This window comes from Camelus bactrianus, chromosome 5 (genome assembly GCF_048773025.1).
Source record: "Camelus bactrianus isolate YW-2024 breed Bactrian camel chromosome 5, ASM4877302v1, whole genome shotgun sequence".
NCBI lineage: Eukaryota > Metazoa > Chordata > Mammalia > Artiodactyla > Camelidae > Camelus > Camelus bactrianus.
Window position 1 is genome coordinate 70,741,400 of NC_133543.1, and position 17,840 is coordinate 70,759,239.

Below are 17,840 nucleotides of genomic sequence, written 5' to 3' on the forward strand. Positions count from 1 at the left end.
CTGAATTGTGCTGTGTTCTAGTGTTTTGTGGAAGGTAGAACTTGCAAGAGATAAAATTAGATATTTAGCTGAGAAGATTTCTAAGCAAAGTGTTGAAGGAGAGGCTTGGTTCCTCCTGACAGCCTGTAATAAAATGCGAAGGTAGAGAAATGAATGGAAGAGGGAACCAAAACTTGAAGTTTTGAAAAATTCTCAGCCTACCCATATTGCAGAAAATTAGGATGTTCTGAAGGGAACAACAAAGGTATGGGTGGAATATCAACCAGCAAAGAGTTTATGAGATTATATGAGCAGAAACACTGCTGATTTGAACTGAAGGGGATGGAGACAGGACAAAATGAAGGAAGGCTGTTAAATTCCTTGAGTAGCTCCTAAGGAAAATGGGGCTATTTGGCTGTGAATGCCCACTATACTTTCAGAAGAAGGAGAAATGTCCCCAAAGGCAATTCAGAAATGAACAAGGCCAGTGCCTTGGTTTACACAGGCCAGCAAGCCTCTACCCATAGAGAAACTGTATGTAGAAAGAACTGTATACACAATGAATGCTGTATACATGATAAGGTGGAAAAGGATCAAGAGAAAATATATAATGCTTAGTCTTTCTTCCATTTCTTTTTAGTAGCTAATAACCCAATAGAATATGCATATATATGTACAAATACGAGATGACCCCAATTTTCATATATAATGTATTCATAAAAGAGGCAAAAGTGGATGATCTTAATGTGAACAATAGATCTACATGTTATAAGTGGGATTCAGTAATAGATAACTTGAGTGTCATAAAATATTGAATTTTCTCTTGCCTTTACTCCTCATCTACAGTGATAGATTTACAGCTTTTCCTTCATGTACCTCAATTTTGCTCTTTTAAAAATTAATATATAACCATTGAGCTTAATTTCAATGAGTCTACAAGGGAGGCTAAAGAGATATGCTAATTTCAGCATCTTTCATGATTTCTTTATATGTCTTAATTGTATTAATTTTATGAGAAGATTTTTCTTATCAGTTTAATTTTCTACCCTATTTTATTTTGACCATTAAGGTGAAGCTTCACTAAAGTAATTGTCCAAAGACACAAAAGTATATAAAAACAAAATAAAATTTTGCTGAAATTAAACTGTTCTATGAAAGATAGCAATACCAATATATGTGGTTGTTGGGTGATAGATAATCTTTGGGATTCTGAGTATTAAAGTATGCTTGGGAATGTCTGAGAAAATTGCAAGTTGTTTGAAAGCTGAAAGTTTGAAAAATAAGAGTCATCTATAATGCAAAGTGTTGGATAAAAGGGACAATAATAATAATTAACAATACTGAGTGTTTCCTATTGGTCAGGCACCATTCTAAGTGTTTTACACCAACTAGCTTATTTAATACTCACAAGAACCTTATAAGAAAGGTGCTATTATTATCCCCATTTTATAGACGAAGTGACTGGCAGACTGAGAAGCTAGCTAACGTGGCTAAGGTCACACAGCTTCATTTAGTGAGTGGCAGAGCTGATACTGAAGCCTGGGAAGTTTTGTTCTAGATCTAACACTCATCATTATATTCTACTCTCTAACTGTCAAAAATGAACAGGAATGGGCTGAGAATGACCCCTTAGAACCCAGTTTGTGTGATGTATATGTTCGGCTTTCTTCCCTGTGAGGTATTAACTGCATAAATCTGTGAACTAGAGAGAAGCACAAATAAAGAGGGCAGCTTTCAAATTCCAACGCCCTGGTTTCTCTACATTTGTAGAAAAACAGATAGTATTTAGTACAAAACTCCAAAGTTTTCTGGAAGTAAAAACACTCACTAAGCAAGTTGCAACATATATGCAAATAAGCTTGAAAATTTGAAGATATTTAACATCTTTAAAAAAAAGAGAGCAAAGGGAAAACATAATAAAAATCATCACTAGCAATACAAATTTACTTCCAAAAAAACTAAACATTTATTGTCCTTTTTCTTCTTCTTTTACTTTTAATTGTTAGGAGGCTCTATGTTTGTGGGCATGTTTATTATTGCCTTGAGTGCCTTCTTCCATAACCTGGAGATTCAAAGGCAAAAGAAGGAGTGTGGATGAATAAATGGAGTAGGGAGAAGAGGGAATCAATCAATTGACTACTATGTACTGACTGTCTAAAATGTGATGAAATTGGTAAATGTGAAGAGGATCAAACTGAGTTATGTCATCTCAACAGGAATGCACCATTCCCAGCTCTAAGCAGCTAACAGTCTGTAAGGATTTAGAGCAAAAGGATGAAAGGTGGTCAGCTTAAATCCTTAACTTCTAGGTCTTAAGCAAGCCAAAACATAGCTTTCTATTTCTATTCCATACATTGGTGTTTAATTCTCTTAAAAAATAGTTTTATAAGCTGAGCAGGTCAGTAGATGAGTACTCAACTGAGCATCAGATGTATTTGAGCTTTTTTCTACCATTCACATGAAATTGATAACGTTCTGTAATATGCTATCTACTATTTCTAAAGCTTGTGCATAGAAGATGTAACCTAACCTAAATATGTGTATGCTCTTCTGCTTTATAAAGGAACATTGATGTAGACATTCACAGAAAGTTGTTTTAAAACAATGCTTGATAATGTTAAGATTTAGTTTAAGATAGACAGCTAGACGGATTGAGGTAGATAGGGGAAACCAGACATTGTGAGGTTATATAATAGAGCAACACATTCTACTTGGGAGTGAGGGAAGTCTTTGTGGAGGAAATGACATCTACTTTGTGATCTAACAGAGTGTTAGACTTAAGCAAGTCTGTGTCTAAAGGATGGTAGGAAGAGAGTAGCAGTGTGTGGTGAAGGGGTGTTTCAGGTAAAGGGAACAGTAAGTGCAAAGACAAAAGAGCCAAGAGAATGTTCAGGTTGGCTTGGGTCACAGAATTTCAGGTGGAGAATTCCAAGAAAAGCTAGAGTGATGAGCAGAGTCAAGTTGCTTGAGGACTTTTTTCAGCTGTAGGAGAGAGAGATGGCTTAGCACATGAGCATGACGGCATGTGCATATGTGTGCACGTGTGTTGAAGGTTAAGAGAAGATGAAGGAATGATGGAAAGTCCTGAAGTCAAAGAGAGGGGAACTGAGCAAAGACAGATGTATTAGTTTTCTGTGCCTGACTCTTGGATTAGGTCTGAGTCTTTGTGGAGTATGCTGCTATAGTTACTGAAGACGTTTTTAAGGGGACTTTTGAGACTAGGGTCTCAATAATAACTATTGGTAGAGCCAGGGGCAAAATATGGTGCAGAGTTTAGAACCAGGTAGAGCACTTCACCAAGGCTGTGTGGGAGACAGCAGTGCTCTGACGTGGTGAGGAGGAGAGGATGGAAGGGCATCATTCACTGTCTTGAATTATCATAAGCTGCAACTTCTAAAGCACCACGATAGCAGCCGTGGCAAAGACAGCATTTCCACAGCAGCTCCCACTCAGGATAACATGGCTGCAGGTATCAGTGAAGAGCCCTGAGAAAAAGAACCAAGAAAGTATTCATGAGCACCTGTGAGGCTCCCTGGAGAACCCCAGAGATGTCTGGCAAAGCCTTCGAAGGGGCAGGTAGCAACAGGAGCTCTGCAAGCAGGTTGGGCCAAGAAAGAGTGAAATTTGTATTCTTACTGTGACAGTGTGTGTAACCCCCGAGCCTATGAAGACGGCAGAAACACGCTAGATGACTGATTATCAGTTTAAATAGAGCTGAACCCTGCTCCTTTTTTAGTTATGTGGTGATAGCTGCTCCTTCTTTGGTGATGTAGGGGATAGAAAACAAGCCAAGGTATCAAGCAGATATCTCCTTCTCCCATATTCTTGTGCAGGGACTAGAGACAAAGTCCTAGCATTCCTTCAGAGGGGAAGGACAGAGCTGAAACCAGCAGGTGCATCAAAGTGGGCTTCCTAGTCAACGAGGGCTTGAGACTAAAACTGGAAGATGTGTTTCAGACCCATCCGAAGATTTTGAGGAGGAAGGAACCTGAGCAAGAGTGACATGGCTCAGAGCAAGCGGTTGGCAAGTAGCTGGGTGACTTCTGGAGGCGGGTAGATGGGCACCACCGTTTTGAGTTTTACCTGTGCCAACTAACATCTGCATGGCGGACCAGGTCCACTGGCGTCCAAATAAGACAAAGGCAGAATTGGATTGAATCACACATATAGGCGGATGCTAAATTGGCTCCAATCACGTGGGAGCTTTTAGTCTTCTAGGAGTGTCACATTTTCTCCCCCATGGGAAGATAACTTATTTAAACATATTCAGTAATTACAAGTAAACTCACCTGCCTAGACTCATAAATGAGTAAACCACACAAGAAAATAGTTATTGAAATTCTTTAGTTCTGTGTGACGGCAGAGGTTTGGCTTTGTAATAAGGATACCTCATAAAAACTGATGTAATTGTCTGAAGAAGGAAGATATTGCATATGTATTCCCATCTACTGAACTTCCTGGTTTCCAAGGAGTAGATGCAACTCTGGGAAACTAGAGAATATTAGGAATGATCTGTTTCTGCTACGTTATAACTATGGTGTCAGACATCCAACCTCCTCCCTCTAGCGTTTGAATGCTCTCGCACACTAGGTACGCCCAGGGAAAGGCTCAGCTTCTATCTGTTAATCTAGCAGTTGCTGTATTAATAGGTTGCACACTTCATTGATTTTTAATTAATTTCTAAAGAGACACAGAGGATAACTACTACAGCCCGCAGACATCTCCGTTCTCATTGCAGTCCACATCTTTATTGATCAGCTGCCCAAGGAGCAGAAGTAATCCATTTTAGGTTTACTTCCCTGAGAGTGTGGACACTATAAGATTCACGCCTCCCATTTGTAATCATATTGGCAGGAGGTCAGTGAGAGGGAAAAGCTGTAGCGTGTTTAGTATTCTTTTGATCCTGGCAGTTGAGCTTTTTACCCGCAGATTTATGTAGTAGGAAAGCAGTGCTGTCTCATATGTGCTTTTTAACTTTTTGTTTGTCTGTTTGTTTTATTATCATCATTTTGTTGTTTCTTTAAGAGACATTTTGAGGCTGTTAGGCACCTTTTTCCCAGGGACATTTCCAAAAGCTTGTGAAAGGTGATAGACAAAATTTCTGAAGAAATATTTGAAGAAAATATAGGGAACAAGAAGAAAAATTCCTGTTGCCCACACCAGCCTCAGGAATCTCTAAAGAGTGTCCTCATTCATTTTTCTTGTTATTCTAATATCACCATCTGGGGTTTGGCCTGACAGTTGCAGGATTTGTTTTCCTCCATCCTATCATAAATATCACAGGCTTTTACATTTGCTCCACCTACGCAGCAAAGAAAAGCTACTATCTGGAGAGCCTTTCAAAACGTTGGTCTCATTGTTTATTTAATCCAACCACAAATCTGTATTGAGAGCCAGGTAAATGCCAAGAAATCTTCAGATTGTTGAAAATACCTAGTTGAATTCACAAACATTGATTTGTAAAGTGCCCTCAGAGGTACTGTTCTAAGAAAACTCAGCAAAACTAAAGAAGTTTGTTTGTCAGCTTTAAATGTGTATTATGCACAAGAGTTTCCTCTTTACTGAACTGTTGGAGCACTTATTGTCTATATAGCAAGCATTCGGTTGTATACACTGTCTTTTGTTAGTTTTATATAGTCTTTTGACACATATGGTCATGTAGTGTAATGGTTAAGATCATTGCCTACGGAGTCAAGCTGCCTGCAGTCAAATCTTGGTTTTTCTAGGCTTCGTCATGCACTAGCTATCACTCTTGGGCACTTCTACTTCTCTGTTCATTAGTTTCCTTGTCTTAAAATAGGTATAATAGTAGAACAGATCTCCTTGAGTTCTTGTGAATTCCTATCTATAGAGCCCTTAAAACAGTCCCCTGGCAGAGTGTGTAAATAAATGTTAGCTCTTTTATAGGTACAAACATATATAATGCTAAAATACACAGTCATATTTGTCTTCCCCTTATGATTTCAATGTTCTCACTTAACAAGAAATCTCTCTATGATGTATCTTCCACAGTGACTATTACTATTACTGTTTGTCTAGATTCTTCTACATGGAAATTAGTACTGAATAGCAGAAGATTTCTGTTGTTAAGTAGATTTATAGCATTTTACAAATAATGTTCATGTATTCAGTTCAGTCTTGTTTGTAGTGTCAGAGAAATGGAGTTCAGTTTGGTACCCATCAATAGGGGAACGGACGACAAATTGACAGTGCACACCTGTGTTATAAATGTAAATATACATTTATATATAAATGTAAATATATATAAAAGTATGTCTGTGAGTTCATGTGTATAATTTAATGCAACAATGAGAAGCAGTAAAAACTGGACTATGTATAGCAACATGTTTTTAATGTAAAAAAAGCCTAATGATGAGTAAAAATTCTCCTATTTAATGCACAATACTATTTATATATTGGAAATAACACAAAATACTTTTTAAAAATATGGATAAAAAGAATCATATGAACAATGGATTGAAAAGATATGTATTCAAAACACTATTGTGGCCATTTATGATGGATAGAAGAATGGGATTGAGGTAGAGGACAGGAAAACAATTATAGTAGCATCTATGAATTATGGAGGGGTTAGCTTAAAATTCTGTGTACTTGAGATCCCAAAAGAAAACAAAGAAAAAGTCATACACATTGCCTTCGTTTGGCTTCCAGAAAACAGTCTCCGAGAAAAATTTACATCTAGGAAGTTTTGGGTACGTGTTCTCAAGAACACCTAGCAGACAGCGAAAAGCCAATACGAGGTAGGAGGAAAAGTCCAGCGATGATGAAATTGCAATGGAGGTTTCGTCCAGTCCCACGGAGTGCCCCAGAACGAGAGCAGCTCTTCAGAATTGTCCCGCAGGTGTATGGCCTTTGTAACTCTGCATCAACAGAGTACTGGATGTGGACTGCCTCCTGTGAAAGGGTGAAACCCCTGGCAAAGCAGCTCCCTGTGCATTTGGGTTTGGGGTGTCACTGCCCCAAAACGAAGGCAGCTAAAATGAAAGCCATCAGTGGTCAACACTCCCAGAAGCTGAGATTATAAGTACTTGGGTCCTGAAGAGATTTCTGGACAGCACACCATAGCATCTACAATATGCAGTATGTATAGACACACACACATACACACACACGCACACAAATATGTATTATTGGAACCAAATCTGAAAAATGTATTTCAAATAGCAAAAAATAAAGTGTTTATTACACACTATTAAAATGACAGAAATTCGACTGTCCTCAATATTTCAAAATCTCCCTAAGAACTACAACCTACCCATGTCTCTTGATGATGATAAGTGCAATTGGAAAATGTGAGAATTAACCTTGAATATTACATCTCCAAGCCCATCTAGGACAACCATGTGAATCTGCTTTTCTTCCTTTGAGCAAAATAATCAGAAGAACATGCAGGGACAGGTAGAATGAGAAACAGAAGTCACCACACCTAACAGTACCGAGTACCCAAGAGCTGTTTTAGTTGGCTATCTTTCTTTTATGGTGGTTGAGTTGTATTTCTAATAAGAAAGATGAATTTGAGATTATTTATTTAGCGAACACATGGTATCTTGGAATAGTGAATGTTCTCGATGTTTTATAGACATTAAGGCATTGGATCCTCAAGACAATTCTCAAGGTGGAAACTCCTATTATCCCCATTTAACTAATAAAGACAGTGAAATACCAGTAAATTGACCAGGGTCACACAGCTACTCAGTAGCCAGGGTTTATTTCTAGAGTCCTTTGCCTTAAACACTGGGGACACTAAACTGACTTTGACTAAATGATACTCACGTTTCTCACTAACCATTCGAAGGGAGGCACCTACTCTACCTCTTCCTTTACTGTTCTCTGTGTCTATTATTGGCCACAATTTAATATTTTAGACAGATACATTTTACAGTTCCATCTATCATGGAATAAAAATTTAAAGCTGGAGGACACCTCAGAGATCATTTAGGCCAATCTGTCACTTTTATAGAAGAGGTGAAGTGAGTACCTGTGGTCGTAAACGTTGTGAGCAGCATGTCTGGGACTTCTGTCTTGCAACGCTCAGTTCTGTGCTCTTTCTGTGGTGCCACGCACCAGCCATTGCTGGTTGAAAAAGACTTCTCATCTGACTTAATTACAGAGCCCCCTCAGTTCCCCTTCATGATAAAGTCAGTCACTTCATCCAGAAAGGTCTCTTCCTTCCCTTGAATGTCCTCATTGTTTTGGCCTTACAGTAGAGAGCATTATAGTTAGATTTTTACCCCGCCTCAGGGATAGAACTGCTTTTAGAAGGAAAGGTAGGAAAGAGGAGTGCTTTTCATTTGAAGGTAGCCTTCCTGAAGTTTCCTGATATTAAGAAAGTTTCAGGTTATTAGAATGAAAACAGGAAAAAAAAGTGCCCTCTTGCTAACTCCGGAGATTAATGCCTGTGAGAGCTGACTGCAGCTCGAAATTTTTAGCTCCGCGCACATGTTTGATGAAATTTGTCGCCTGGCCTATATATGGGAAGCAAATATTTATTGTCAGAAATATCGTGGTCTCTCTTGACTTCCGCTAGCTTCCTGCAGCTGGGCAGAATACATTTTCACATTGGATTAAAACATAATAATGCATTTTTGCTAGACAGCTGTGAGTCAAATATCGTTAAGATTGAGAAGAAGGTGTTTGTCGATACCGATACTTTAAAATTGTCAGTTACTGATTTTTTTTTCCACAGAGCAGTTTACATGAGTCGATTCTAACCAGAGATTAAAACTTGAAACTCAATGGTAATAAAATGATCCTTGGACTTTGTATTAAAGTGCATTTCTGAAAGGCAAAAGTAAAATTTGACTTTCCCTAGTGCGTTTGTATTTATTGACGCACATTTTAAGAGGTATGAGCAAAACAGAAAATAAGTAAGCTTTCTTTGAAAGCTTATTGCTGCATTCAGAGAAAATATGAACAAAGGTAAAATCTGAATGGTGTGGAAGATGGTAAATTCTGAGTTGTTTGAGTAAAATCAGATTTGCAGAACCCGGATCAAGAAGTGGACAAAATGCTCCTAAAACACATCGGCCCCAAAATTCCCCTCAGTGCTGAGTGATGAAAGGCAGGTACTTGGGTACAGAAGATCTCCTATTTCATTCATCCATGGAAAAAATCCTGCAGCACAGAAAACTTTTTGACTTATCCTGTCCATGACCTTTCTCTTCACTAAATTCCTGCATCAGTGATATGTTTATGGAGAGCACCAAATCTTTTAATAGATTCCCTAATTTTTCCTTCTCCTATGACAGCCCCCTCAGGTGAATCATTATTAAAATAATACTTGGAACAGTAATTATTATGAAATTTTTATCCACACATTAATCATGATGGGCAGGTTATGGGGATATCTATCACCATTTGCAAACATTTATTGAACACCCACTGTGATGTATTAGTTGAGGTTCATGGATTTTCTGAAATAGGCAATTCAAGTTAATGAGGGTAAATGCTTCTGATGCACACTAGGGCTGTTGATACCTGTCTGTGGAACAATAATCAAAACTTGCATGTTCTGCACTTGCTACATGCTGCTTAGAATTTAACTGCTTTACATACGATTTCATCATCCCAGCAACCCGTGGGAGAGGTGCTGTTATGGCTCTTTTAGAGAGGAGGAAGGTGAGTGACAGAGGGGTTAATTTAACTTGCCAGAGTCACACAGCTAGAACATGGCAGAGCTGGGGTTCTAGCCAAGCAACTGACGCCAGAATCTATGCTCAAACCTACTCCACCATCCTGTATATCCTGTGGCCAAAGCAAGAACTGAGTTTCCAATTTACACAATTTAAATTCTTGCTAAATTATAAAAGTTGCTGTAATTTAGCTGAATTTTAAATACAAGCATGTCAATCACCTTCATTATACCCTGGGATTCACAGAAACATATATTGTATTTTTTTCTGCAGAAGTACTAGGATCTTTTAAATCTATATGACGTCCCTATGTACATTATTTTCTGCATGCCCACACTTCCCTGTGACCCATCAAGAGAGGGGGTAGGGATAAATGTGCAGACTTTAAGTCCTGCAGCAAGGGACTAAAGCCCCCAGTTCTGCTGCTCACTGGATAGATGACTTGGAGCAGGTAACTTGAGCTCTCTTAGCCTTGCTTTTCTCATATTTAAAATGGGATGAAAACAGTTATTCATCTCATAGGATTAAGTCAACCCACCAATGTAGAGGTATTTAGTTGAACACCTGCCATGTTTTAAGTGCTCAGTCAATGTTAGCTGAGGTTACTGTCAGTGTTAGTATCCCTACAATGTACTCAGTCTGAGCTAGTGTGGCAAGGACATGGGAGCTGCTACAAGGCAAAGTAAGAGGTTTCTTCTCAACCAATGTAGCATCTCTCTATCATAATGAACGGGCCGTCTTTAATCATCTTCAGACTTCAAGGGACTTCATCCAGTGTATTTTTGTCACTGTTATTTCTAATAACTGTCTGCCTCCTTGATTGCATCACACTCTGATTTAAGGAGTTATTTTATTTTGAAGGAATCTAGCCGAGAATGTGATTCTAATGAGATCTTCCAGTAAGGAAGTCCTATTTTAATGACTGTGATGGGGAGATACCTATTGTGAGTAATCCACAGATGATTCAACACTCTCATTCAGGGTGTGAAAGTAGGACTAAGGTGGTAGTTATAATTAATGATCTGAAAGTGTCCATTTGTACAGTGATGTTTCATAGTTACACAGCAACCACATGAACTGAATTTTGATGGTCTGGTAATGATACAAATGCTTCTGTTTTTATATCTTTTCATTGTGGTCAGGTGGCTGGGGAAACCATAGAGATTATCATCTGGTTTTCTGAATTTAGCTCTCATTATTTTAAAGAAAATACTTTTTTGTAGACAAATACTATTGAGGTTCAGGATGGTCTATCACCTGCTGAGGCTTTGTGCATAGAATATCAAAGACCTTTTTGGAGTTTTTCGGGCTTTTTTTGTACCACAGAATGTGTCATTAGAGTCTTAAATATCCTGGTGAATGTTAGTTCCCTACAGGTATAGTATATATATGTCCTACACATATTTACATTAGGATAATATCTAGTTAAGGTAACTATCCGCCTAAATTACAAAAGTCAAAAACACAGAATTATTCTCAACTCTCTTCTTCATTGTTCAGTCAATTATTTGGTTATTTTATTTCATAAATGTACCTTGAAATTGTTCTCTTCCTAATATTCCTTCTGGCCTCATTTTGTTGACAATTCAGACATTCATGCATGTAGGAACTGAGTGATCATGGTAAACAATAAAAGCCAAGCTCCTGAAAAGTGACGGGGTCGGGGGGTATCCTGCCAAACTGGGAACCTGATGCCTGCAATGGGGTGCAGCCACTATCAGCTAAAGAGGATATTTGAAACTTGCCCAGTGTGGGGACAAAAAAAAAAAAAAAAAAGAAAGAAAGAAAGAAAGAAAAATGGGTTTAACTCATGGACTGTCAATTCACAAACTTTATTTTACACTCTCATCACTTTTCTTCTATCACGTGACTTCTGACTTTAGCTGTCTTTGTGTCCCATCTGTCATCTATTCTGGCACCAGGGGATATTTTCAAGGGTCCAGTGATAACTGTCATTCTCCTTTTTTAAACAACTTCCACATCACCACATTGATTGCTGCATAAAGTGCAAAGTCTGAATTCTCTGTCATGACATGTAAGGGGCCCTGCTTGGGTCTAGCCTCTTCCTACTTTCTCAGTCTCACCACTCTCCAGATACATAATGCTTCAGAAATACAGACTTATATTCCCTTATCCAAGTAGACCATGCTGTCAATGCCCTTGTGTTTGTTCTCTCTGACCACAATCCAACCGGTGGACATCAATCCTTCAAAGCTTACTTGGGCCTCAGTGCCTCTCAGAAGCCTGCCTACTCATGCACACTCGCCAGGCTGTACTACAGATGGTTCTCAAAATCCTGCTCTCTCTAAATGCATTACATGCATCACACTGATCCACTCAAGTTTAAACCCCATATCTGCCCACTTTGTTAATTAGCTTTTGTCCTCCCTTAATGCGTAGACCCTTTCTGACTCTCTTTTGGCTCTCTGGTGTCTAGCACAGCGCCTGGCACTTAGTATGTGTTCTGTAATTGTGTGTGGATCTGAATATTAACTTGTTACCAGCACACTTCCCATATTCTGTTATGAAGGTGGTAAGAAAGAGAATGATGAGTGTTTTTGTGGATACTTCTTACAGGGACAAAATTACTGAACGTACTTTATCTCCAAGGCAGGAAGTCTATCTTTTTATCCTTTAAAGCCTGCAAAGGGCTATATGTTTTCAGATTCACTTTATTCTAGAAATTTCCAATTTGGTGTAATCAAACAAAAGGCACTGCTTAGGAAGGAGGGCAAAAACTTCATAAATCCCAGTGGTAGGCTGATTTCAGAAAACACTAAGACATGTGATGTCACCCAGCTGCTGACTGATTGGACCATATCAGGCAGCATCTCCACTGGTTGTGTTTAATGGGCATTTATATAGCGCTTGGCTCTGATGCTGTTTGAAGCAATATTCACTTTCCACTACACCGGGGATACGGTTCATAATTTTTTGACCTCTGTGATTTATGTGTCTGTTTTTCCCAGCTTTTGTTTTGATATCAGAAACCGTTAATCCTTCAAAGTCCTGCGGTTGTAATGTTAACTGCCAACAGCATTGATTTGCAATTGGCATGAGAGTATGCCTCAGCCATTTTATAACACTTCTGATTTGTTTTTACCACAGAAATCCTCAGATATAGAATTTTCCCTAACTCGTCAATAAAAATACATTCACTCGGACAAAAGATGTTCACTCTAATCTAAGCCTCTGAGTTCATTTCCTTGGTTTTACATTAACCTTTTAGTTAAGGCTAGCATTTCATGATGACTTGTGGTTTCCCTATTGCTGCATTAATAATTATTGTTTCTATGGATTTTTTTATTTCTATATATTCTAATATATATGGTATATATACATCTAACATAAATGTGTATATACATATATGCAGATATACATACATGTGGGTGTGTGTATTGGGGGAAGAGCCAGTTATCTTTTGTTGACAATCATCTGCAATACATTTTATTTTTAATTACAGTATATGTTTTATGAAGAAAGCATATTAAAGGCTAATTTGAGGGTCATTATCAACTATGTAATTTCGCTTGTGGGCTCTCATAATGACTACTAATGTCATCAGAGCCATTTTTTAAATTATAGGCTTTTAATGCCTCTAGGGTATACTTCATTTTTTGCATAATTAATAAGAATAATATAATTCTTCAGACTTGATAGAATCTATGATGGTGATTTTGCCTCCATTAAACCTTCAGATAAAATACTTTTAAAAATTATGGATAGTTGCATTTGTTTGGAGCAGGTATGTGGGAGAAGATGACCTGAAACAGAAGTTATTGAGAAGAAAGCAATTAGGAATATGTGGGTCAGTCCAAGTACATGTTAGCCTGTCTACTAAGACACATGCATACCTCACTAATGAAAGTGTTTGCAAAAAAATAGAAAGTATCTGGGAAAAATGGTCTAACATTTAGCTCACATGCAGGTAATTCTTCTTAATAGGGTTTTAGTGGAAAAAAGGCCAAAAGCTATTTGTGATTTGCTTTTTTATTCCATGTTTTCTGTAATTTTGAATACATTCCCAGATCCTGGCTTCACCTAGAGAAATCAAGCAATTGCAACTGAATAGTAGGAAACTCCTTTTTTGACAATAGAAAAGCCTAGGCATTAACTGACTATCTTTGGGGAATTTGGTGTTTTTCAGGGAATGATGTACCTGGAAGAAAGACGGCTTGTTCATCGGGATTTGGCAGCCCGTAACGTCTTAGTGAAATCTCCTAACCATGTGAAAATCACGGATTTTGGACTAGCCAGACTTTTGGAAGGAGATGAAAAAGAGTATAATGCTGATGGAGGAAAGGTGGGTATCTTTTTGAGAGTGATAGTTCTTGAAAATATAGTATGATATCCTTTTGTCTCCTTATGTGTTATAGGAAGAAGTCAATAAACCTGAGGTTTAAGAGATTATAAAATCCCAATTCTACCTTCTTCTATTTGCCTCTCTCCTGCACAGGGTGAAAAAAAAATACACATGCACACATATATGTATATGTACACACATACACACATATATAATGTATAATATATATAGGATATATTACCAATTTCCATTTCTGAAAAGTAGCCAAAATAAGATACTGCATGTCTGGACTCAAGTGATCTTTATGTCAGTTCCAGTGTTGGAGAGTGAATGGCTTCCTAGAAATTCTAGAGATTACACTTTAATCCAGGGCCATAGAAATTATTTCAGTGATCTTAATCACATAAGACTGACTATTACAGAGAGATCAGAGAGATACGACTTCTCTGTCATGGATTAGAGAGAAGTTTCACTATGACCAAGAACTGTAACTATTGGAAAGTTGATCATCTTACTTAACTTCTAGTCCTCCTATACCAGAAGCAACAGGTTCCTCTTATCTGGCTCTATTTCTTTTCTTTTCTTTTCTTTTCTTTTCTTTTCTTTTCTTTTCTTTTCTTTTCTTTTCTTTTCTTTTTTTTCTTTTCTTTTCTTTTCTTTTCTTTTCTTTTCTTTTCTTTTCTTTTCTTTTCTTTTTTTAGTTTTCATCATAGGGTGTGAGTTACCAATTTACTTTATTATCTGACTCCCCCCACTTCAATGGGAACTGCTGTATCCCAGGGTTGTAAACAGTGCCACTGCCTCTTCTATCTTTTCTGATTCTCCAGCCTCAGGCCCTGACCGACAGCTGTGTTTCTGCCTCTCTCACTCACCATGTGGTCTCAATCCATGCCTTAGTTCCAGCTCTCGTCTTTCTTCATTAACCTGCTGTGTAGCTTGCCAGTCTTGGCTAGCCGTCTAGGATGTCTCCTCTTCATAAAGAGGTCCCTCTAGGTTGGCCTGGAAAAAACTTAGATCAGGAGAGGACAAATGAAATAAGCAAATGCAGCCTAAATGTAGGATGACCTATAAGCTCACGCTAACAATAAAAAGGTAATTCATATGTCATACAAATATGTTTATTATGTGCCTTATTCATCATGGGCCATCCAAACATGTATTATAAATATTTTGCAATGATATGCTTCCATGCTTAACATTCATTTTTACACTAAACTCTCCTATAACTATATATTCAAATCTTATCACAAAGCAAAAGAACACAAAATTTATTTTTTAAAAAGACTTCAATCTTATAGCATTATCCAGCTTTTCCTGGAATTTATTAGCCTATTTTGCCTGTTTACTACAAATTGCAGCAGTTTGAGACCTCAGCTTTGAAATTCACTACAAGATTGCACAGAAGTAGAAGTCTATAAATCACATGACTTCACTTGTCTTGAGAACATACAGCTGTAAGATTTGTCTAAAGCAAGATTCATTAGAGCTTTAAATGCCTAGTAACCATTAAGTCTTTATCAAGCCACCTGTGATTTAAACTTACTGCTTTAACACAGTGTCCGTAGTCCATAAAGTCGGCTAACTCCTTGCCCATAGGGAAATTATTTTCAATGTGTCTTCTGTTCCCTTTCACTGAATACCATGATTCTGTCACAGAGTTACCTTGGTGTCACCTTGGTGAGCAGCCAACCTCTTGATTTCAAAGGCCTATTTAGTTTTAAGCTTTCAACTGCAAAGTAGAAGTGTTTATCTTTATTCCATAGAATCTAATTATATTCCCAGCTATATAATGCTGCCCTTCGTGGTTGAAGCTCATTCTGCTGACCCATCAGCAGCGGGGTATGTGAGTTGAGTTGCTTTCCTTGCAGTGATGATGGATTTGTACTAACTCTCTCAATCCTTTTATGTAATTCCTATTTTGAAAATGTTACCTATCTTCAATACTGGCTAACCAAGACAAGGGAGATCATTTGTGGCTGGGAACAAAGCAAGGCTAACTTTGGAATTCATTATTTTAGGTGTTTTAGGGACCAAAGAGGAGATGGGAGGGGGCAAGTGTAGAAAGAGTCCATTTAACTGGTAGCCTGAAATTTGTCTGAGGATGGAAAAGGATTACTGAAAATGGAAGGAATCTCATTTTGAGGGAAAAAATATAATATGACCACATTTTTAAAAGTACATGTGTTAGACGTTTAGAATTACTATTGTGAGTCATAATATTAACAGTGACAATTACCGAACATTAATTAAGAACTATAGAAAGATGACTTCTATTTTATTATTTTACTTTTCACTGTTTATGAAGCTTTTAAAAATAAATATACCTTTAGGTTAATTCATTTTAAGATTAAATTTCAATTCATTTGTTCCCTGTATTGAAAATAACACATTCCTATTTCTCTTTTCTCCACACACAATCAAAAATACAATTGAGGTGAATCCAGAGACTCATATTTAGGAAATAATATAGAAATGACTTTTTATATAACTATAAGACTTTCACTTCTTATTTCTCTATAGATGCCAATTAAATGGATGGCTCTGGAGTGTATACATTATAGGAAGTTCACCCATCAGAGCGACGTTTGGAGCTATGGTAAATAATTCTCCATTGTGATATAAGGCTTTTAAAGAAAAAATAATCATATTAGGTTTCTTGATTCTCTAAAATGTAATATATTAATATCTTGCTTGAGTTGTCTACCGTAACTTTTGGTTTGGTAGCAACTTGTCTGATCATTTTGATAGAAAGTAACTCAGCAATTTTAGTTTAGGGACAATTTCATAGACTCTTATGGCCTTAATTTTCAACAAATCTTTGAAAATATAACTATATGTAATGAATGTTCTAAAAATAACTTTGCTTTTCTTACGAGAATCTACGTTCTATGGTAAGAAAATACCGTTGTTAAAACAAAGAACAATTACCGAAAGCAGTAGGGTGACAGCAATAAATGTGAGGGAAGAGATAAGAGCTAATTAAAGCTTTAATTTTAATTTACAAGCTACTTTTGGGGTAAAGAGAATGAATAATATGAACTCAAAAATAGTGATTTAAAATTTAGAACATTTATTTAATTGCATTTAACTATATTTTTGAGATGACCTTCTTAGTATCTGTCTGGCTATTTACAACTAAAGTCCATCTAAGTATTAGTAAGAATAAGTCAATGCCTTTTCTAAGTTTATGTATACCAAATAAAACTAGTACCTCTTACAGATAAAAAGCACAGTGCTTGTTTAAATAAAAAGTGGTGCTGAGACTGAAAAGCATGATACAATTTACTCAAATTTAAGCTTAGTTTTATCTTTTCTGTTTTTAGAAAAAATTAAGTCATTCAGTCTCTAAAGAACTGTTAGGGCTTGTCTAGAAAAGCATAAATTATTAAAAAAAAAAAAAGACATTTCTATAGGATAGTTTTTCCTTCCATATGTGCATATTGTAGTAGGTGTTAAATTTTCATGAAGGACTCATGTATTCTGCTCAGCTTAGGAGTAGAGAGTTGTATGCTTGAGATTTAGGCAAGGAAAGGGGAATACTTGACAAAACTTAGTTAAACTGTAAGGACCAAATAAGAAAGAAATATATCCTACATTATTATTTATATCATATGTTATACACATTATAAATATGAGACAGATGTGTATATTATATGATGTACATTAGTATGTAGATAAACATTTATATATTATATGGTATAGATTAGCATTTATATTATATGACCTAGATAGACATATATTTTATATGATAGATTTATATATTATTATATTTTTTCTTTTTCTTTTCTTTTCCTTTTTCCCCCCTATTTATATTTCCTTGAACTAATCGTGGCAGGCTGCCTCAGGCAAATTTTAAATGACCTCTAAAATAAGTAAATACATATACACATTAAAGTACATGTTGA

General features: G+C 36.9%; 1 protein-coding gene across 6 annotated transcripts in view; it reads left to right on the forward strand.

Moving 5' to 3' along the window:
• The window catches only part of ERBB4 (erb-b2 receptor tyrosine kinase 4), a 985,443-nt gene that overhangs the window by 922,246 nt on the left and 45,357 nt on the right, over nt 1-17,840 (forward strand). For all 6 annotated transcript variants that reach the window (XM_045520468.2, XM_045520469.2, XM_045520470.2 and 3 more), the window contains 2 exons: nt 13,780-13,935; nt 16,456-16,531. In XM_045520468.2, the coding sequence (XP_045376424.1) occupies nt 13,780-13,935; nt 16,456-16,531 (232 nt within the window). The remainder of the gene's footprint in view (nt 1-13,779; nt 13,936-16,455; nt 16,532-17,840) is intronic.